A 23,420-nucleotide genomic window follows, 5' to 3' on the forward strand; every position below is an offset into this window, starting at 1 on the left:
AACATGTGGACTTCTTAGTTTGTCTTTTGCAGATAGCTAACTTCAGTATTAATGTCTTAATACTGAACTTTCAGACCTTGAAAATATGTATAGAAAACATTTAAACAGGTGCCTTGCAGTGACCAAATACTGAAAAGGATTAAACTCACCATCCCATCAAAACAACGCCAACATGTGAAACAACTGCCCGTTTAAGTTTTCTCGGGCCCATCCTTCTCTTCTCACCTCATTTCTCATCACTGTTCCTTCATAAAACCTCCTCCCTGCAGGAGAAAAAACTATTTCTTAGATATCCAGGTATCTCGAATAACCTTCTATGATATCTGTATTTCATCCACGCTCACTTCACCTCACTTCAAAGCAGTTAGAAAACACCTGCTTTCATGTCTAATCTTCCTTAAAAAAATCGTAGATGGAAAACAACCTTAATGCATGACTATATTACTTCACTGCATGAAAAAGCTGAGACACTTTCCAATATATGAAATAGGATATACGAACACAAGAGAGACAAGTAATCCCACCTAAATCTCACAGAAAGGAAGCAATCTGACAGACACAAGACTAAACTGTTGTTTTCATGCAAGCCTGTTGCAGGCTGTTCCTGAGAAACTGGGACAAACTTAGTCTGATCAATGACATCTACCTAATTTTAGAGCTTGATTCAAATGTCTCGAGAAGTGTTAGCTCAAACAGAAGAAAATGTCACACAGCAGCAGGGAGAAGTGAACCACACGTGGGCAACTCATGAATGACCACAGTTCTCAGAATACAAAGAAATACTAAAAATCAGTTATAGTTTACTTTATAGTGACCAACTTTAAGTAACAGCAATTCAAGTGCTGTTTCATGTGTAGTTCAGTCATACTTGTTAAGATGTCCAGGAGGGAGGCGAGACGCCTGGGCATGACTCCAGCACTCTCCCTTTAATCCACCCGTAAGTTGATCAGGCTGTTGTCTTCATTTCGCTGGGCGCTAACACACATGAAAGACAACTCAACATTTCACTATGTCAGCGCTCCTAAACCCATGCAAGATGATGATATAATCCAGCCTGAGTGACATTTTCCTAGCAGATACCATCTGCTGTGTTTCCATTAAAAAGATATTATATAACGAGATATTTAACCTTCTGTAGATTATATTTAGTTATTCACGAAAGGACTTTGACAGAAAGCCTGTGAGCCCATGAACAAAGCATAGAAGAAACCGTGTTGGTTAATTTTTGCACCTTTGTAGGATGGAACATCACAATGCTAGACAATGGAGAAAAGACTAATTTACGGGCCAGCAAACACTAGCTATTGTGAAGGACCCTAAAAACAAGGCATAGGAAGCACAGGAACTAAAATGCCCTTGAACAAAATAAAGAGCAACATGAGGAAGAACTTTAAGGTATACCCATCCATCAATGTCTAAAGAAACTTGACGTGATGGCTTTTCACCAGATAATGACCGATTAATCCTTTTTTGCCATCGTTAGCAGAGGCAAGCATTAGAAAACTAATGACATAATTAAGAATTCAACAGAATAAAGCAAATAAGCACTTTTTTTTTTCCAAGCCTTTCTTGAATTATTGGCTTAGAGCCCAACAACATAAGATTTGCATCTCCTGGGGGTGAATCAAACATTGCACACTGTCACAATTGCTTTGTCATTTGGAGATTAATAGCACTTTGTTGAAACAATTTTATAAAATGTTATAAATTGACAATTCATACAAATTGTGCCCTAACACAGATTCTCAGATGCATTATTCAAATGCTCGATCAGCTACTTAGCATCCCTAGATTAACAAGCTTTTCTCGCCACTACAAATTTGCTACCAGGTCAAAGCCCAAGCGACCTGCAGGGCACCAAAGTCTCAAGGACACGTAAAATCTTTATGCTCAGCAGAGTGCCACATGATTACTATCCCAACAAGGGGCAGTCTGGTAAAATCCACAGATATTGTGTGTTCAATTTGCAGTAATTACAGCCAAAAAATATAGTTTAGATTCATGAGTGAAGAGTGCCCACGTAAGAACAGGCGGGAGAGCACAGATTCCGAGTGGTCTGTCAAGGAACATCCTACTATATAAGAAGGCATTTTTCATAAGCATTCATGAAAATCAAATAGCATAACAACCCAAGTGTTTTTAAACAACTCTGAAAGATGGCACTTAGAAGTCTTAAACAAGAATAAAAGTTCAAAACAAAAACTACCTAATCAATTTGTTTTCTGGACAGAATTCAATGACACAATTTATCGCCTTACTAAAAGGGAATAGCCTAGAAAACTGTCTTGGTAGAAAAAAAGAAGTGAAAAATATATTACCTGTCTGTGAAATTCTAAGTCAATAACACCCCTCCAATTATACTGAGTAAGAGATGTATTAATTTTACTTTTGTACGGCTTATGTCTTAAACTGTTAATGATTACTCTCACCCAATAATTGATTTAAGGCTGATTTTTTTCATCTACAAACAGGACAAAAGGATAATGATTTTGTTAGAAATTATGCACCAACTGGAATCTTAAAAGAACTTACAGAAAGGTTTTCTGCCTTTAAGGTTTTACAAGGTCTTCTCTCTTTATTGACCTCAGCAAGGCCAGCCAGCTGCTTCAGTTCAGCATCCTGTCAAACTGGAACTATTATACTTTCTACTGCCAAGAAGCTCCAACTGTGATAAACAGCATGATATACTGCATATTGAGACCTTCACTATGTACAAGTGTCTACACCTCACAAAAACTGACCTTATGTTATAAATATTTCAAGTTGTTCTATAAAGTTGCATCTTCAAAGGTTACAAAAAAGGAAAGCAACTATGATAAAACCAGCACAGTGTGTTCCAAAAGTGCTGCATTTATGGGCGTTTGCTTTTCACTTTCACCTTCAATCCCTTCTGTAAGTTTGGTGGGCTAACTTTAAAGGAGTCTTACAGTATGCATGTATTTAAAAAAAAGGTTGAATCTTTGGCTGTGTTTACTATACAGCAATGAAAGACTTGCTTGTTATGTTTGAACTACTGAGACTACAGACATTTTTCAGAACTGGAAAACGCAAATATTCCTAACCTCAAGTATTTCCCATCTATGAGGCTGAAGGCTATAACGCCTAGCGTCTTCACAAATGAACTCACACTAGGAAAGTGCATCGTAAATCTATGCACTAAACTGATCCTCTGACACTGGAGGGAACAAAAGCAGACTGCAGAAAGCTTAATTAAGATAGAGGAAGAGAAGCTTTTCTAGATTGTTTAATCTCTTCATCACAATTCAAATACAGTTGGAACAACAGCAGCATTTTTCAATTAAACAGCATTTCTCTTTAACTGTTTTCAGTCACTGGAAAACATTCTTTTCTTGTGTACAAACAGCTGTAGGAGACAGGTCTTAATGGGGGAATCATAATGAAACCGATCCCTTTGTTTATAATGTAAATAAATAAAACTATCACAGATAGATTTAGGAAGCTCATATAAAGAGAACACTAGAAAAATGCAAAGAAAAGAGTTTAAATGCAAAGCTAATTTTGACCATTTGAGTGGGATTCGTCTCACCTAATTTTAGACATCTGACAGAGATGAGCTGGTTGCCCTGGCATTCTTTGTATGCAATGGAGAGCAAAAAGACCCCTTTCAGGAATGATTCACTGAACTTATTTTAGATGTCAAATGTAGAAATTAGATGAACTACGTCCTGTAAGTCCCCAAATCCTCCTCCCACTGCCCCAACCCACCTGTCAAGCAGGTCCAGGAGACTAGTATCCACATACAGTGTGGACCTCTAATCAGGAGGAGGGATGGGACCTGGAGGACCCAACAGACACCCCACCTGCACCAGTACCACCCACCACATCATCTTACTTCCGTGCTCAGGTTTGGGTTTCGTTGTTTGGGTTTTTTTCCCCTCCACCCATTGCAAAAGTCTTGGTATTGAATTTCCTGGGCACTTTATTCCTTAAGATTCTGATGTTCCACGCTTGTTGTAAGAGGTGGCAAAAGGCCATCAAATTGACATAAACAGAAATTATGAGAGTAAAAAGTACCACAATATTTCATACACATTCCACTGGACAAAGGAGTCAAACTCATTCATCAGAGCAGGACAGCCTTCGTTTTAATTACGATCTACAATACAGGGCATGAATTTCACAGTATGTATTTGACACTCAGCTGATTTCTTCCTGCTGTCACTGAAAAACTGAACAATGTTAGAAAATGACACAAACTTAGTTAATATGTAATAAAACTGTTTCATAGTACTGGTTAAGAAAATAATCATCTTTATGATCTTAACTATTTCTACTCTTTGATTTTTTTCCTACCTCTATTCTTCTGTGAATTGTTGTTACTTGTGTTATAGTTCTTCACCTTACTTTCCTCATCATTTCTATCTTGCTAAACTTTGCCAGACACTTTTCCTGTCTATTTTATCAGACAGAATGGCTGTTTGTTTATTATTTAATACTAAAAGCAAAGATTAGCACTAGGGCTTGGAACTAACTTCTCTAATGAGATTAATATAGACAGAAGAGTAACCTTTTGCAGAGAGGATGAAACAATGGCTCTAGGAGGCATTTTGCATCGAAAAGAGTTCACGAGGTTTCTTGTCATAATAGCTACATCTCTTTTTGGCACAGGCAGGGAAAAAGATTTTGGTTTTGTTTGTTTAAATATTAAACCTAATTTCTGCAGAATCAGAGCATGTAAGTTCCAAAGCTATATTCACAGTCACCTTTACATTAATAAAACAAGAGAGGAGGAATTCTTCCAGGTTTACAACAAGCAATCTGTTTTTATCCATAACCTGTTCCATTACGGCTATGCTCCTTTGCTGTATCACTCATGCACAGAATTTTTCTTTTCCTAAGTATTTTAATGTGCTCAGAAAGTGCTATACCACTGAGCACAACAGTGGTATAGGATATCCCATCTTTCTAACATAGTGGAATCACATTAGACGTCTACTGCCAAATACACCTTCTACTTATCATCATTTTAGCGAAGAGCTTCTAACAATAAGTATGTACTTTTCATGTAAATAACTATATTCTCCTCTCTCATTCAAAGGCAAATAAATATTTTTGCTAGAACTTCATTACAAATGATTCAGCCTTTCAGCAAAACAGAAAAGTTAACCAAAGAATCAAGCTTCAAAAAGAAAACTTCAAATGGGGTTCACAGTTGTCTATTGTGAATCCAAATTCAGATTTATTTGGATAACAAACCAAAAATAAAGCAAAAACCTGAACAAATAGAAGTGAATTAATTAATCAAAAAGATGATTAATTTGTTAGTTTGTCCCCACTTCCTTTATTTGTTTGAAGGGAGAAATCGATGATCTTCATTCTCTAGCAAAACTCCCAGAAAATAGTGGTTTGCAATTACTTGACAACATTCTGTACCACGCCTGCAGCAAACGAGCAGTAGGGAAAGCCTGGAATTCAGATCTATTTAGGATTTGGGGATATTTTCATACTTCTGTTATAATCCACTGTTTTTTCAGTATTTTTCATTTATAATCTGAAACTATTTAGATAAAACAATTGCAGGGAAGATCACAAGGAAAAGATATTGTCAACTCTGAAGTATGAGAAACTGATCTTTAAGATATTTGGGAAGCTGCAACATGTTATCTATAAATTAAAGTCCAGATCAAAGTATTTCGACTGCTCTGATAAACAGGACCATCTTCAAAAAAGTACATTTTCTTAAAAAGGAGTTGAATTACCACTGTTGTGAAGGAAAATCTGAATCACCAAGAACGTCCATTACAAATAAAAGGAAAAGTAACAATTTTAAATCCTGTTTTAAGTAGTTTGCATTAACTGGAAGAATCAGTTTAGCCAATTTCTACAATAAATAGACTGGTTTTATAAGCCACAATTTTTATTAACAGAGTAATTAATAGGTCATTTCCAACACAACACAGTTCCCAAGACGGGAACCCCTGATTGCATGCTATCTACGTTTAGGGAGAGTCCAAGCAGATGTGAGAAGCCAATATACAATCACAGTTACAACCACGCACAGAACGGAAAGTCACAACATTTGGATGCAGGGGGTGTTACCACACAGTGACTGTTTCATTGAACAGACTTGCATAAGAAATTCGTTATAAAGACTAGAAAAATTCCAACAGAGTAAGACTATTGCAAGTTGCTTACCCACATCAATATATTTTGGGTCCAAGGGAGTGCCAATAGAATTGCAGAGAACCAGCACATACTGTATGGAGATAAAAGCAAGTGTCATTACTACCACATTTTTTGTTAATTCGTAAGTGTACAAGGTTTTCTGTGAAAGTGTATCGCATAACTCACATTTCACACAATCTAATGCTGATCAGCAACGGAAAACAGAGGGACCATGACTGCAGTAAATATAAAGCAGCATGAGCATGAGAGTGATGAGATATTTGCAAATTAGCAGTATAACCAAAGCCAAGCACGTAACAGGAAAATGACCAGCTGCTCTAAGCGAAGGAGCAAAACCACCAGCCAAAACGCAGTACGCAGGAGGTACCACCAGCAGGGTCCACAGATAACACGTGGGGCAAGACAGCCAGTGTCTCACCCCCTGCTCGGTGGGGCACACACTGTACTGTGATTATTTACTAGCATGATACACCAGCAATTTCTCAGTGACTCAACTCTCACCTTGCTGTTCACGCAAAGGATAGTCTAATAAACTGCATAAGAGCCCCTCACTAGCTCCCAGAAGTTAGGACCCTTGTTCTATCCTTTGCGGACCTTGATCTCCCTGAACTTCCAGGAGGGCTACAATGAAGGGAGAACTGTGAGTAAGACTATCCTTCCGCCCTGCAGTACTGCAGATACTACAAAACCGATGAGTTCTGTTGGTTTTGCTCTTCTTGTAATCCTACTCAGGAAGGCTCTGATAGCACAGATACCTCAGATTGGCCTATTAAACTCAGGAAGATGCAAATAAATAAAAATTGATTTAGACACCAGTGCTTCATTGCTGTTGCCGATGTATTTATTCTTCCAGACCTAAACCAAGGATTAAATAACTTTATGATGATCGCACAAGAAAGTAAGAATGTCTTGAATGAGAAGTGTGGAAATTAAGTAGCAACTTTTACTGTAAAGTCTTGAGATTAAAAAAAAAAAAAAAATATATAGGGCTGCCAAAACGTAAATTGTCTAAGAGCTGTTACCCTGACTCTTCACGAAATGGAAGATAATTAGTTCTTCACCGCTCTTCCACCTCCTGAATAATTCATGAAATCACGGTAGCAGACTGCAGCAGCTGTACAGCTTACCCCTTTAAACTGACAGATTGACAACTTATTGATCACATTAGAATGGCAGAATTTAGGTTTTCAGCTGCTGTATGAACTTCATCTCTCAGAAAAAGTTCTCAACAAGGATTTCTTTTCATTAAATAATTTATTTTTCTGGTTCTGCCACCAATAAACACCTCTCAAAAACACTATTTTTATTTCTTTGTTCATGATTTAAACTTTCCACCAGCATTCTCAAATTTCTCTTTTCCAAAAAAGATATTGAGCCTCCAACTCTGTAGGAAACCACACTTGGCTTTTTAAACTATTTACTGTTTGTTTCCATTATGCTTATATTAATTCTTCTCTGGTGAATTATCCCAACATTCACTCTTTAATCAATTTCTTTTTTATGCCCTTTTTACTTCTTTCTGAGACTCTGACTCAGTAGAGCAGAGCCTGCCAAAGGGTGACGGAGTAACGGTATCTAAGACAGAGGCTGCGTGAGCTACACAGCAGGGAGCCAGGAGCAGGGAGTTTGCATTGTTCAATTTGATCGAAACAGAAAGCTCAAGCCTTGCTATGGGTATCAACGTTAAGTTCTTCATAACTTAGTGACACTCACATCTGCTTGCAATACCTTTAAACTGTTCCTGCTGAAATTAGTCTTTTTTTACCACACCAGCTATTGCTGTACATTTTGCTGTCTTGAAATCACAATCCCCATGCATCAGTACAGGCTTGGGGCAGACCTGCTGGAGAGCAGCTCTGCAGAGAGGGACCTGGGAGTGCTGGTGGATGACAGGTTGACCATGAGCCAGCAGTGTGCCTGGCTGCCAAGAAAGCCAATAGGATCCTGGAGTGCATTAAGAAGAGTGTGGCCAGCAGGTCGAGAGAGGTTCTCCTTCCCCTCTACTCTGCCCTAGTGAGGGCTCATCTGGAGTACTGTGTCCAGTTCTGGGCTCCCCACTTCAAGACAGATGAGGAGCTACTGGAGAGAGTCCAGCGGAGGGCTATAAGGATGGTGAGGGGACTGGAGCACCTCCCTATGAGGAAAGGCTGAGGAAGTTGGGCTTGTTCAGCCTGAAGAGAAGGCTGAGAGGGGACCTTCTAAATGCCTACAAATATCTCAAGGGTGGGTGTCAGGAGGATGGCGCCAAACTCTTCTCAGTGGTGCCCAGCAACAGGACAAGGGGCAATGGGCACAAATTGAAGCAGAGGAAGTTCCGTCTGAACATGAGGAAGAACTTCTTCCCTCTGAGGGTGACGGAGCCCTGGAACAGGCTGCCCAGGGAGGTTGTGGAGTCTCCTTCTCTGGAGATATTCAAGACCCGCCTGGACAAGGTCCTGTGCAGCCTGCTGTAGGTGACCCTGCTTGGGCAGGGGGGTTGGACTAGATGACCCACAGAGGTCCCTTCCGACCCCTAATATTCTGTGATTCTGTGAATCCTAAGGACCAAAAACCTATTGCAAAACAAATCTGTTTTTCAGAAAAAACACTCTTAATGAACTGCTACCCAAAGGATAAGCTTGGTCACTTCACTTCCTAAAAGCTGACCCCCCACAGTGTAAATAATTACACTAGAGCCATTCTGAAAGAATTGAAAGATGCTTATTATCTGTAATTTTGAGATGCTAAAATTAAATCTTAATTATGCTCCAGAAAGTTACACTAAGACCCTCCACTGTTTGTTTCCTATTTTAAAAATAAAACCCAGAAAAATCTCATTTTATTGCACTTAGCGTCACCAAATGGTTTTGGCCATGTATACCACATTTTCAATCCATATGACAGTACACCATTTACTGCATAGTCAAGCAAAGCAGCACTAAAGCAGTTTTTTTACCGTTGCACCAATTGACTCCGTCTCATTCTCCTCCTTTGTAAGCAATGTACAAGTGATACAGAAAGTAACTCAGAAGTGAACACAGCAAGAGAAACTGCGTGTTAGCATTGTGCTAACCGAATGTACATTAACCAAAGGATACACTTATCATACCATTTGTCATGATATTTACAATAAACAAACGGAGTAGTTTGTAGTAATGTGTGATTTATATCACCTAAACAATTCCTCCTATTATTTTTTTCACTTGTGACTGATTAAATATTCATTACCATTCTGATACTCCCCTGCTTTTAGCCTTTCTCTGGAGAACTATTCTAAATATTTCTAAAGAAACGGTTATCTTAAAGGCTGAAGTTTTCATTAGGCTACTAATGGCTACAAGGAGTTCAAATATAGAGGTAGCTACTTGGTTCTGCACATTTTTGCTATTACTTTGTTATTTGTTGGGGTTCTTTGTTTTTAAACAGTGAGCCCATTCAAGTCCCATTCTGTCAAATGACAACTGAATGACACACTGAGACAGATGCAAAATTATACATTTCATCTGATTCTGGCTGTAAAGCACTGACATGTGGAACAGAGTGTTTCAAGTGAAAATTAACAGACAGACTTTACCTGCGGTTGATTTTCATCTGCTTTAGTTGCTAAAACACAGAAGTCTCCATAAGTTGTTATGGAAATCAAGCTCTTGACATATTTCACATACTTCTCATTGTTTTTTGTGTCCCAAAAGACTACACAGTGTTCTGGACGATCGGGTCGGGTATACGCATAAACAACTGTATTGGAGCAGTAACCCCACTGCCAAGAGAGACAATTTTGATAGAACCTATCAGAAATCATAAAAATTCAGTAATAAATTGTTCACACCTATGAGAGAAAGTGTTTATTTCATATACACAATCAGCATTCAATACTCTTTATCTGTGAAGTGATGAACTGATTTATTAGAAGCATGCAAATACAGCTCCAGTAATAAGGTATGTGCATAATATTAAATCGGCAAAAGAAGCCTTCCCATCATGCAGAATAACCTATCGCAATCAGAACTGGGGGATCAACCGCAAAATGTGCGAAGACCTCACTTCCCTTTTCTCCCCCTCCTTGTTCAGTGGGTACACAGAAATACCCACTGTGAGGATGGGCTTTGCCATGGACATGCTTGCTCTGTGACTATTGATTTGGAAACCCAAAGTTCATTTCCCAAGGGAAATACAGGAAATGCCTCAAACAGCGGCATCAATTCCTGAAGCAGACAAAAATCAGCAATTATATCAGAGCACTATAATAACTCACATCACCTCATCCATATTAGTAAATTGAGAAAAACCCTCCCTTCCTCCAGAAGAACGTAACTATTCATGTAACAAGTAGGAGAAAGGGCAAAAAAGCAAAAGAAATGGAATATCCAAACACTGCAAAAAACCATGAAGACGTATTTTATTGCATTCAACTGTTTTAAATTATAGAAATTAATAAAGCAAACCCTTTCTAACTCATCAGCATTAGAAAATAGTACGGAAAGGAGATGAAGCTGACAAAGAAATGAGATATAAAGGAAGTAACATAAGAATGATGATGCAACTGTAGAAAAACTAATAGAATTCTCTGCATCAGCATTTACTAGAGAGAGAGAAGAATGCTTGTTAAGAGAGCTCGCCAGAAAGGTTCCTGCACTCTACAGGGAAAGAAACCGAAACAATAAACTAAAGTTTCAGCAAAAGAACTTTTAGAACAGATCCATGAAATGAATAGCAATAAACCGTCAGAACCAAATGGTTTTCACTCAAGTAGAGTTCTGTGGGAATCCAAACACAATGCTGTGGAGCACAGCCAGAGGAACAGGAGCGGGCAGATGCAAAAAGCGTTATGATTCTGGGAATCACAGATCAGTAAATCCAGCTTTCGCACAAGGTAGAGATGTAAAATAAAGTAATATAATAAATAATGGAATTAGACGGACATGGATAAATACAACACACTGGACAGTCAACATATTTTTAGCCCTGGAAGTTGTACCTCATTCGTTTATTATTATCATTTATCATTATTATCTTTCAGACAGGCAACAGGCATGCGAATGAAGATGACTCAACTGATATGACCTATTTAGATTTTCAAGAAAATCAAGCTCATTTTGGATACAGGAAGAAAAATAAAAAGATTGGAATAAAGGTAGTTTTTGACCACCGAGAGCGCTACCCACAGGATCCTTCCCAGAGATGCAAACTGGAACTTACACTATTTTGAATACTGAAAATTTATACGAAAGGAGTAAGTTACAAGATAATAAGCCAGTAAACTGTAAATCATGTTTGTCAAATCTAAAACCGTTTTCAAGAAGTGGCAAAGGACCTGAGAATGCTGGATGATAAAGATATTAAGTGAAATCCAACATAGACCTGAACAAGGCAATACACACCAGAAGAAATATAACTAGAGCTATAGACTCTACATTAGTATTACAACTCCAAAAGTTTACCATGTAAACTATGAATAGCTTAAAAAAGATCATCTCAATTCATAGTTTTTACTGTTACATTAATTTAGAACCCCCTTTCTCTTATTATGGTAAAACTTGAAAAATACAGGAAACTGTATTATTCAGTAGATTGGTAACGTGATACTAACACTTCATCTCCACGTCATTAATTCCAATCCAGCCTAAGTCAATGACAGCTTTGAATCACTACCATTTAATGACTGTCACCTTTTAGAATATCTAATTCCTAAAAGGGAGTTACCGATATAATTGCAAAGAACACAGTGGTAGTAATGTGCATTATTTATTGAAGGACAACACATACCATTCACCATAAAAATATTTAACATTGAAACTGAGTATACTACCAACAGGATGAGCTTATTTGCTGCAGAAATAAATTAGTTTGAGCACATTTTTTTCCACTTTAAATATGCAAAAGGAAAAAAAAAAAAGAAAAAAGACAAAAAGAGAGGTTACTCATGCAGTTTCTAAAACTAAGGTTTCAAGATATTACTCATGTGCAAACTGTGCCAGATCTTGAAATACACATGGTCTCACGGATACTGATAAGTTTGAAAAAAAGCAATAGGCGTGTGTTCCAGCTGTTACACATTTCCCAGAATAAACATTAGGTAGCATTTCCTGAAAGACTAGTTTCGAGCTCAAACTTCCAAAGTCTTTTCCAGCAGATTTACAACAAACTCTTTGAGATTGCTTTCTAGCAGATTTGTGTTTATAACTCCCTGACTAATGACTTTTCACAACCGAGTGGAACAATACATTTCCATATATCTGCAGCATGTCCTTCACATTACACTCTCTCTCTTTAATCACACTGGTTACACACTGATGATTAATGAACATATCCTATGCTGGGGGGGGAAAAAAAAGCATACAATACTGTATACTGGACAGTAATTGCTATTTTTTGTTAAACTGTAAATTTAAGTAAAATAGTCCTAACTCTTCAGACAAAAACACCATATAGTAGACAAGCTAAAAACATTATTTAGAATCAGCTGAATACACACTTGTGAAAAGTATATTGGGAATTGAAATGTAAGTAGGAAGTAAGCCTATCGGGTTGCATTCATTTCCACTGTTCAGGTTTCTACACAACTCTCCTGGTTCAAACTAATAATCCACCACCAAAAATATGACAGTAAAAGTAAGGCTCAAACAATTCCCATCATATCACTTAGACCACTCAATTTAACCAAACAGCAATGAAAACACTGGAGTCTTACCTCCATATCAGCTTCAATTACTACGAAATTTAGAATCAAGCACAATTCTGCCAATATAAACAAAGCCTACATTTCCTTTTTACGAAAGCAGAATCACAAATTCATTATAAAAGCAATGGCTAAGTCATTCCGCCATCAAGACAGACACATTCCCATAGAACTTCAAGTCAGTAGTGTTGACAAAACAGCAATCCTAAGTATTGATACATATATTAGAGAAAGTTACTTTCTCAACCCACTCAGAAAGAAAATAAATAACAGGAAACTTACTAATACAGTGAAGTACCACATTACTACTTACCTTGTAATCTGGACGAATGTTTGCAAAATATATGTAAGAATCGACAGCTAGAGCAATTTTCAGTCCACTTCCCTCCCAAGACAAGGCAGATATCTGTTTGCCAGGAACTTTCAGCGTGCGCAAATGCTTGTTTAGAACAAGAAAAGAAAAACATTCTGAATTTATCATACAAAAATCACTCTAATATACATAAACAGTTTTGATAGTTGATAAAAGCCAAGCATAGATCATCTTTATAGTATCCCAAATTACAATACAGATGCAAACAAAAGGAGAGATATTTAACATGTATTCCGATGAAGTGTTGTTTTGCCTCAATTCTCTTTTTGTCAGAGAGAAAGAAAAAATAGGACTCAGTGACAGCTCAAACTTACAAAAATAAATAACAGATGGAGAATGACAGTATAAACATTTTTTCCTTTAGTTAGTTATGAACTTCATAATTTCAGTCGCTACTAAAATAAACACAACAGTAGTACTGATACCTGACATAGAATCACAGAGTGGTTTGTGTTGGAAGGGACCTTATTTATCATGTAGTTCCAACCCCCTCCCATAGGCAGGGACACCTTCTGCTAGACCAGGTTGCTCAAAGCCTCATCCAACCTGGCCTTGAACACTTCCAAATGCCTCAGAAGTTTCACTTATGCTGGAATTGCATTAGTTGATGTACAACACCCTTAACTACAGCTGATAGTTTAAAATATTAAAAACATATACCTAATCTACATCAAGAGCATACAATGAATCAGCTCAGAGGTACACAGTTTGCAGTGGGGCAATGAACATTTTCCTCTTCTCTATTCCCTTTCCAAAAGAAGTCTAACAAACACAGTTAGATGTCCATTTACAACTTAAGAGCTAGCAAAGAAATGCACTTTCCATCTTTTTTTTAAATGTTTATTTTGCTGTAGAATTTTAAGTTGAATTGAAGGAAACTATTGAAACAAATGTTTTCAAAAACTATAACCTTAGTCCCTCCAAACACTTGTTTGTGGGAAGCTTTTTGTTTGCAAATAGTATAGATGTACGTAATAAAAGATACATTGATGGACTATTTACTGTAAGATTTTTGAATAATCTTAGGCTTTTAAAAAATGCAACTTTTTACTAAGCAGAACACTGATACTTATGCTTAGATCTAACTTTCCTTTTGAGGGCATAACTTTGTGCCTAAATAAACTGTTATCAATTAACTTACACAGTTAGCACCCATTTTCATGCCTCTGATCAGATGCAAATACCAAGTCCAAATACCAGTCACTTACATTATTCACAGAAGATACTATCTTCCAAAAAGTTAAGTCTGTACCTGAACATCAGAACTAGTACAAAACAATGTTAAAATCTGAAGAATTTATTTCCAAACACTAGATATAAAATCTGGAACCTCTGTTTCAGTTAATCTGAAGGACATCAGCAACTAGAGACACAAAACCTTTGGTTCCATTTAATACTTTCAACTACAAAAACCCCTACAGATGATGTTGGATCTTAACCCCTTTCACTTGCACAGCTCACAGCTCCATCCTCACCACTTACCCTCAGGGCTGACAAGTACTTTCTCACACTCTGATACCTAACACTAACTGATTTCCAGATATATTACTAGGAGGGAAAGTGAAATTACCTTGCAAGGCAAGAGTAGCACCATGAACAAAAACATACAGGAAAGCTGTTAAATGTTCAATAGTTGACAGACATCTTATAAAAAAGACAGGCAGTACGAAAAACATTTACAAAACGATATCCCTAACAGACAAATGAAGTCTAGAAACAGTTTACCTTTTCTGTGGTTTCTGAGCCATTGCTTTTACTGATACCAGATGCCGTTTTTTCAGTTTTACTGATACCATAGAAATCGAGGGGAGGATTCACTGCCTTATTTTGAACTCCTCATTGACAGATGCCTAGGTCTCTTAGACAGCCAGTGGAGAAAGACCAGTACTGCCACATTTGATACACAGATGTTAAATGAGCATCTTAACTGCTGCCTAAGCATTCCGAACCGCTTATTGACTACAGTCCGAACTCAGGTATCCGAATTAGGTGTTCAAAGCTAGACTCTATACATATCCCATTATCAAGTGTTTTGAGACGCACTCGGATTTTCACGTTGGCCACTAACTTGCTGTTCTAACAGAGTACCTGGTCCTGTGTCATCCTTCCAGATCCAGGTGGAGATCCTAGATACCCATATTAAACACACTAAACACCTGTATTTTGGCATCCAAATTACAACAGCAATGACCACATAGGCAAAACCTACTATGACAAAAGAACATTTAAGTTATATATTAAATATATTTACCTCACCAAACGGAGTATAGAATTGCACAATGTTTACATCTTGAGAAGTTGCTTTTAGGGAGCCTGCCACCGCCAATACACTTCCACAGTGGTTCCACTGAATGCATACCACATTCATACCAGTGTCAATCAAAACAGGATCTAGTTTTTAAGAAAGAAACGTTAAGAATATAAACACAAGTAGATGTTTTGGGTCAAGAGTAGCTCAGTAATTAGCACCCCACATTTTGTACCTACTGTGGTCATTCTCATCTCTCATTATCTGGCATCTTCCATTGTCATAACAGACAGCAAGACAAGGACAATCGGGTTCAATGTAGCCTTCTGTACCATGATACCAATGTATTCCAGCAATACTGAATGCTCCAGTTAAGTTCACCAAACAACTCAGTTTCATTTTCACCTAGACAAGATTGGTTAATTATTTAAAGTCACATACAACATGCTATTTAGAAGAACAGTTTATATCTCTGTTGATACCTTGCAGAAGACCAGATGTCTATACAATTTTTTTTTGTCTCAAGAAAAATTTTCACATTTTCAAAACTTTAAGTTTGAAAAATTCCTCATTCAAAGCACGATCAGATATATGAAAACCTATATTTTAGCTACAAAGAAGTGCTTTAATGTTGGCATTCTTATTCTTTGAAAAGTAACTTCAAAACAAAGAAAACAAAATAAAAAACCCACCAGACACACACATGAGCACACACACAAGGAAGCCCACTGGAACCTTGCAAAAAATAAAAATAATTTTAAACTGTTCCTGGCCACAAGATTTTTGTTTTTTTTTCAAAAATAAACCTGCTGACAGCTTTTTCTTGATAAAAGTCTCTTGAATAATACATAAAAATAATTGGAAAAAATAAGTGTCCAATTTAGAACACCAATTAATATAAGTTTACTTTTGTAATAATTAGCCCTGTCCATATGGTAATACAGGCAAGGCCATTTTCTGAATAAGAGTGCACCTGGATCACTTCGAGGAGGAGGGCTACCACAGAACTTATGGAAGGGAGAGAAAGCACACAACTATGCATACTGTCGATAAAAGGTCGGGGGCGGGGGGGTGCAAAATCAACTTATTTAAAGAATTTCAGTAATTCACAGTACATGCTAGAAACACCATGACTCACACAGTGGGAAGAAAGAAAGATACAGTGAGGGATTAAAGAAAAGAAAATGGGAAGAGTAACAGATATTTTCTTAGGAAAGGGAAGGGAAGGAAAAGGAGGGACGAGAAAATTCACCATAATAAGCATCTAGAAGTTAAGAAAATGGTTCCAAATACATTGCTCTCTTCAAATTCACCATTTGACTTCTGTTTAGCATTTTGTCATAGTCATATTCCAATATTGCAAATAAGTAGATAAAAATAAATAAATAAACCAAAGTTGTGGGAATGCAGCAATATTATAGTTACTTCCTTTCTTTTTTCTACTTATTACCAGGTTTTCTTTGAAGCATGTAACTTTCCTTATGTAATAAAGAATGACAGGAGCAACAGGAATGCAAATTGCTTTATTCTAAAAGCACACTAGTACTTCTACCATGAGATTTGTTTAATTTCATTAGTATCACCATATATGTTTTTACATTTTTAATAACTACTGCAAGGCAAAAAGGCAGTAGCTGATGTAATATTCATTTAGCTACCAAGAAATAAATATTTATATTAAAAAGCTGCAGCTGCATAAGTCTTGAATAAAAACTTTGCACACAAGACCTTGTCTGGTTCTCAGTACTGAGGGCCACCAACTAAACAAACGAAGATGAAATAATTTAAGAGGAAGTAAGTTTTATGCCTGTTGAAGTCAATACCTTTATGTTACCACCATAAACTTACAATAAAATTTCCCTGATTGTCATAAATGTGAATCTCTCCATTTGCCATTCCAAAGAGTAACACTTTGCTATCAGAGGACCAGGCCACGTGGCACAGGTGGGTACCCTTCAGGTCTTTTCCCCAGATGCGATTGCCTGTAACAGAACATTATTGTACTTAATAAACCTACCACAAAATTTAAAAAAGGATGCAATTTACCAACGTAAAAACTGAAACCACTAAAGGAAGTCAAAGCAGCAATTAGAAAGTAACTATTAATTGCATTTATGTAGAGAAACAGAGCCACTATGTACATAATACTAAAAACAAAAGCTATGTAACACCACAACAATTAGTAGAGCTTAAATTTTACCATCCACTGATCCAACAATCACAGCTCCATCTTCATATACAATGCAAATCTTTTGTCCATCAGCATTCCAGCTCATACTTCGAACAACAGATTTATTTCTGTTGTTAATCATCTCTTCATACCAAGCACCTGTCAGTAGTGAACAAAAAAATGAGTTATACTTCTGATTTAATAATCCTCTAGCAGATTCAAGATACATGCTAATCACCGAATTCAAAGAGTAAAATTATTCTCAATTAAAAAGATATGCAAATAGGATAATAATGACATTTCTTAGCAATATGAATTCCTGAAGTTGTTAAAAAAAAACAACAAACATAAATAAAACACAATACAGACACACACAAAGTTTCTAAAAGTTACCAAGCAATCAAATTAGGTGTTCAGTGAAATGCAGAAACCTGAGAATGGTCTGCTTATAAGTAAACATGAGATAGCAGTTTACATATGACTTTGCAATGCAATACACAACAACAAGCTACAGAAGCAGTAAGTTTTGAAAGGAATTAATACCAAAAGTTGTCCTGCCCTTTCAGTAAAATCCTAGCAAGATTACGCTTAAGCATCCCCCAGACTACACAAACATAGTAATTGTGAAACCCAGGGTTCAGATGTGAGCTACTTATTTCCAAATGAGGAACCAGAGAGTGGAGCCAAAGCCTGAGAGGGGCCCTACAGGAAGAGATCTGTGCGTATGTAATTTCAAAACTGACAAGAATACACTAGGAAACATAAACGAAGGGAACAACCGTCTTTGATAGGAATACATATTAAGCATTTACTGGCTCTTTTCCAAAACTAAGAGATGATTTATGTGACAGTAACCACCATGTACCAGGCAGAAAGACTAATCAAGTGATATACTTTATTCCTGAAACCAGAAGCTGAGCTGAGATTTTATTTGTTTCCATTTTTCATTAAAAAAATCTCCAAAAGAAAAAGAAAACCCTTTCTTTCCCACATGTGTTGGAAAGTGGTTAATGTGACTAAGAGGTTTGCTGGCTTTCCAATGAATTTAAATGTACCAAAGTACATGTATGTGTGAAAAGGTCAAGAACAATAAAAGCCAATTACAGCAATACACTGATTAGTCATATTAGTTCACTGCCTTAATTAAACATTTCTGAACATAGTTTTTATGAAAGTATTTAATTGATGTTCTAAGCACGGTTGCTAAGTTCTTGTAGTCCTACCAGTATGTCTGTGCTTGATGCACTTTACAGAGTTATTTAAATATTATAATGATACCCAAAACAGAACCTACACAAAGAAGCACTGTTTCTTCTTTTTTTTTTTCCCCCTCAATATCCCATTTTCCTCCAAGGGAATAAAGTGACAGAGATAAGAAAATAAGAAATCTAGAGCAGTTTACCTAGCATACGGCTACGAACTGATACCGTCTCCTAAGGTAGCTCTGCAGGAGAAATGCCTTTTTATGTGTGACTACAATACAAAACTTGTAATACTTGTTCTGTTTTGTACAATACAGACAAGTATTACAATAAAAACTTGGAAATTGTTTTAAATCTATTCTGAGCTTTACAGTCTGCAAAATAAAACATCTGAAAAGAACTGTAAAAATTGCCGGAGTGGCGAGGAGGGGAGACTTCTCACAACACAGGATATTATCTTAACTCAAATTTGTCCTGTAGAATACCTTTATACAGCATCCACACAATGATGAGTCCATTTTGATCGCTGGTAGTCAGTTTTTGATACTGTTCATTCCATGTAACCACTTGTACAGAACCTAAAAAATTATACACTTTTTTTTATTTACACTATTTAAATAAGTTAATACAAACCACCACATCGAACTTAATGAACCTGGAGCTTTTCAGAAATTTGCACTGCTGACTTTGATTTACTTTCAGACATTCCTTCTATATCACTCGTTTCCTCTTTCAAAATTCTGCTAAATGGCTCCTTTTGCTTCTGCATTCACCCACTTGAGTAATATCCTCTCCAAATTCTGCACAGAATATTACTTCAATACGCAAAATCCAAATCATAGTTTGGTGGTTTCTGACCGCCTCTGACATCTTAGTCTGGGAAGCTGACAAAACTTTACTGTCATAAGAAGTTTTGGGGTTTTTTTCCTCTTAGTAGTTTGATCCTCAGTAGTGCTGCACTTTTAAAACAAAATCTCCCTCTACCAAAAAGAGCACTCCGCACACAATTCCTTCAGACCCTCAAGTCTCATGTGGGATCCTAATCATAAATATTTGACTCGACCTCGAACATCTTCAAACTGTTTCCAAGCAGCATCCTGTTTCATCAGTTCAACACTGGATATGAACTTGGCCACTTCAAGCATCATACTCTTTCATGCCCCCACCGCTAGTCATCCACTTCCTCTGGATCTTTTCCATTTTTCAGCATTTCAGTCATGAACTTCATCAACAGATGCCATCAAAGATAACCCGAATGTCAGGGATTTTTGAAGGTAACAGTAATCTGTTTCAGAATTGAAGACATTCATTCAAAACATCCACTAAATCAATCCCTCACAATTCATATTTTCGATCGTATTTAACCAGGCCTCTAAAACAACCTGACTGTTGACAGGTTTCAACTGCAAATCCTCATTAAAAAGACCGTTTCTTTAAATAATGTAAGGATTTTGGCATTCTCTTCATATCCATTGTCCAAGGATGATGAGCATGTAACATTTCTCACACAAGAGTTTAATTCATCCCTGTCTAATTTCCCTGCATTCAATGTTTACTTTCATACTTTCCTTCTCTAGCCTGTTTTCTAACCTCTCTAAATTTTGTCTGTAGACTATATTGCAGTCTACATATGTACACAGTCTGTAATTTGTCAATAAAGGGAAAACTAAGTTATATTTAAGACAGAGATCAGGTTTACTGAACTAACTTCAATTTCTGCAGAAGAAAATGTAAAACTACCAAAACATATAAGGAAATCTTATAGACACTATCAAAAAAAACCCAGACTCATCCACGTATGTGTTGCTAGAAAAAAATGCTTAATGTGGCTCTTAGTCTCATTTCTCATTTTAGCTTATTGTACAGAGTTTAAAACTTTATATATACAGTGCAAGAGAAAACTGTTCTCCTTTTTCTTTTTTAAAAAGGAAAAAAACACAGTAGAACCTCATTGTCTCTCTAACTCAGCAACTGCAGCATCAACTGCCCATCACTTTAGCTTTCCTCTTCTGCTATAAAGCATTCTTTATCTGACATCTACCAGGGCAGCATGTGAACAAATGTATGGGAGCAAATATATTCCAGGCCTATGCAACTGATTAAGACTTCCAGGTTAACCATGCTGAAGTCAGAGATAACAAATACCACACCAGCAGCACTGCATGATTTAAAAAAAAAAAAAAAAGGAAAAAAATCCCTCTAATACGACACACACATACAATAGCATCATCCACTTAAATAAAAATAAACAATTCCTTCTTAGGATAATGAACGGGGACCAAATAATTTGGAAGAAACAAAGCCTGAGGTAATACTAAACACAGGTTAGGCCATAATGCCAAAGTTCACAGACTTAACCTTGCAAAATCCATAAGCAAACTTTAAATCGTAACGGGAGGCAAGGCAGAGCTTGCTTTGTGCAGCACACATTCTGCGTCACAGATATCGTATCAGCCAAGAGAACTGAGGTAAGCCTAGATCACTTTAATTCTTAACCCAGTAATTCAGTCACAGATCATGAAAAGTTGATTGTAGGTCTTTCATCAGACAACTTAGCAAAATAGGTAGCCAAGCTGTTACAGACCTGAGTTGAACACTGACAATCTTTATTTCAGGCTTATAATAAGAAATTGTAAAAAAATTACTCTATCAACTTCGTCAAATCTTGTATTTCTTTTATTCTAATCCAAAGTACATTAAATGCTCAAAGACACTTACCACTATGACCTTCAAGAGTTTGATTCACAGAAAGATTGCTAGGAGCTGCAAGTCCCTTTATTTTTGCTTCATCTAAAAATAACAAAAATAAATGTAATGAAGCATACATTATTACTGTGTCTCTACCAGTACTGCAGCTCTAAAAGTATGTAAATTGTAACTGCAGGATGAATTTTCCTCCTCAGTTCAATGTGTTTGCTATTCACATCCATCATCCAAATTCATACACTCTTTATGATCTAGCAGTTTTTCAGCAAAATCAACAAAACAAACAAAAAAAGAACCACAACAACAAAAACCATAGCTATCACATTTTGTTACATTCAGAAAATGGTTTAGAAGAATCTGAGTATCGAGTTTCACTTTTCTTTGAATGTATTTATTTTAAAAAAATACACAGCTTTCTCTCTAAAATAATGAAAATGGTAGACAACATTAAAAAAAAAATTAAATAAGTTCCAAGATAAACTGCAAGCCTATACAAAAAGAACAGTAATGAAAGTATGCCCTGAAAAAAAAAAAAAAAGCAGCACTGAAGAAAACTTCAGTCGATAACAGGTTGACAAAGTACCTGGGTGCCCTGTAAAACAAGCTGGAGGAAAACAGTGTTCAAAAGGAAGTGACAGCACATTCGATGTTTATGAAAATACGTTAACTACGTACAGATCTAAAACACATGCGATATTGTCAAGTAACTTGTGGAAAGTGTTATGCTTTCAGAATTCTAACGTGGTGGATTCTGTTGTTTGTTTTTTTTTTTTTTTTAAAAAAAAAAAAAAGCAAAGGTCTCATTTACCTGTCTGTGTTTCTAATTTTAAAACTTTCAGTAATCCATTCTCTCCACCGCAGGCTATGAAACCTTGATCCTTATTCCAGGAAATACATCTTAATCGAACATTACCAGGAATTGTAATCTGAAAAAGAAATATTGTCTACCTCTACATAGTTCTAAAAATCATGTTTTATTTCAAAATACTCTATTTGAACGTATCAAAGACACCTATAATAGCACACAAGATAATTTTCTTTCTATCAACAGATCAGTACACGTACAAAGAGACAGAAGACAATCAGAATTACATGCACCAGTAAAACCGTGCAACGCAACACTCAAGAGGGAAACCTAACATAGGCAGTAAATAATAACAGCAGGGCATCTTCAAAGGCACGCAGAGTAGGTGCTAGGAGCAACAGGAGGACCACAGCGTGCACAGGGCTTGGCCACCAGCCGGTCTCCCGCCGAAGAGCCACGTCCAATCCCTCCCGGGGCAGCAGGGGCTTGGGAGACCGCTGAAGACCACAGAAACCCCAGGCCCAGGCCCGGGCCGCGGGGGAGCAGGCAGGACAGCGCAGGGCCGCACTCCGGGCAGGGACAGCGGTCCCCCAAGGGTCCCCTCAGCGCCCCGAGGCCTCCGCGCTCCCAATTCCCGGGGGGGGAAGCGGGAACTCCGCCTGTCCGCCCCCCGCCGCGCCCCAGGAGCACCTTCTTGCACAGGTAGATGAACATCCTGCAGAAGCGGGCGGCAGCCGAGGGGTCCCAACCCGCACCGCTCCCACGGCGGGCCCGGCACGGCCTCCCCGGTAACCGGGCCGCCCCGGTAACCGCGTCACCCTGGCTACCGCCGCCGGAAGTCCGCGCGGGGCGCGCGCCCCTCTCCTTCCGGGAGCGGGAGAAGAAAGACGCCATTCATTCGCTGCCGCCCGCCCTCTGGCACAGGCGCTCCCGCCCCTTTCGGGCGGAGCCAAGCTCTGGCCCCGCCCCCAGAGGCGACGGGTGAGGCGGCGGCGGTGGTTAGGCGCCGTCCCGCACTGCGCAGGCGCGTTAGCCGGCCGGGGCGGCGGAGGGGGTCGGCGCTTGGTTGTAGACGAAGGAAAATCCGAAAGCTTGTAGGTCCCGACGTGTT

At 37.8% G+C, this 23,420-nt stretch overlaps 1 protein-coding gene across 3 annotated transcripts in view; it reads right to left on the reverse strand.

The window, feature by feature from the left end:
- The window catches only part of WDR35 (WD repeat domain 35), a 46,797-nt gene extending 23,623 nt beyond the window's left edge, over positions 1-23,174 (reverse strand). For 2 of the 3 annotated variants that reach the window (XM_075414889.1, XM_075414887.1), the window contains exons 1-12: positions 23,000-23,174; positions 22,313-22,430; positions 21,517-21,588; positions 19,284-19,376; positions 17,627-17,755; positions 17,275-17,408; positions 15,666-15,831; positions 15,430-15,569; positions 13,119-13,244; positions 9,701-9,886; positions 9,083-9,115; positions 6,157-6,217 (exon numbers count right to left, since the gene is read on the reverse strand). In XM_075414889.1, coding sequence (XP_075271004.1) covers positions 6,157-6,217; positions 9,083-9,115; positions 9,701-9,886; positions 13,119-13,244; positions 15,430-15,569; positions 15,666-15,831; positions 17,275-17,408; positions 17,627-17,755; positions 19,284-19,376; positions 21,517-21,588; positions 22,313-22,430; positions 23,000-23,023 — 1,282 coding nt within the window. In that variant the 5' untranslated portion in view covers positions 23,024-23,174. The remainder of the gene's footprint in view (positions 1-6,156; positions 6,218-9,082; positions 9,116-9,700; positions 9,887-13,118; positions 13,245-15,429; positions 15,570-15,665; positions 15,832-17,274; positions 17,409-17,626; positions 17,756-19,283; positions 19,377-21,516; positions 21,589-22,312; positions 22,431-22,999) is intronic. The other variant, XM_075414888.1, reaches the window with a different exon arrangement.
- Between the last annotated feature and the right edge of the window lie 246 nt (positions 23,175-23,420).

Source organism: Opisthocomus hoazin, chromosome 2, assembly GCF_030867145.1.
Source record: "Opisthocomus hoazin isolate bOpiHoa1 chromosome 2, bOpiHoa1.hap1, whole genome shotgun sequence".
NCBI lineage: Eukaryota > Metazoa > Chordata > Aves > Opisthocomiformes > Opisthocomidae > Opisthocomus > Opisthocomus hoazin.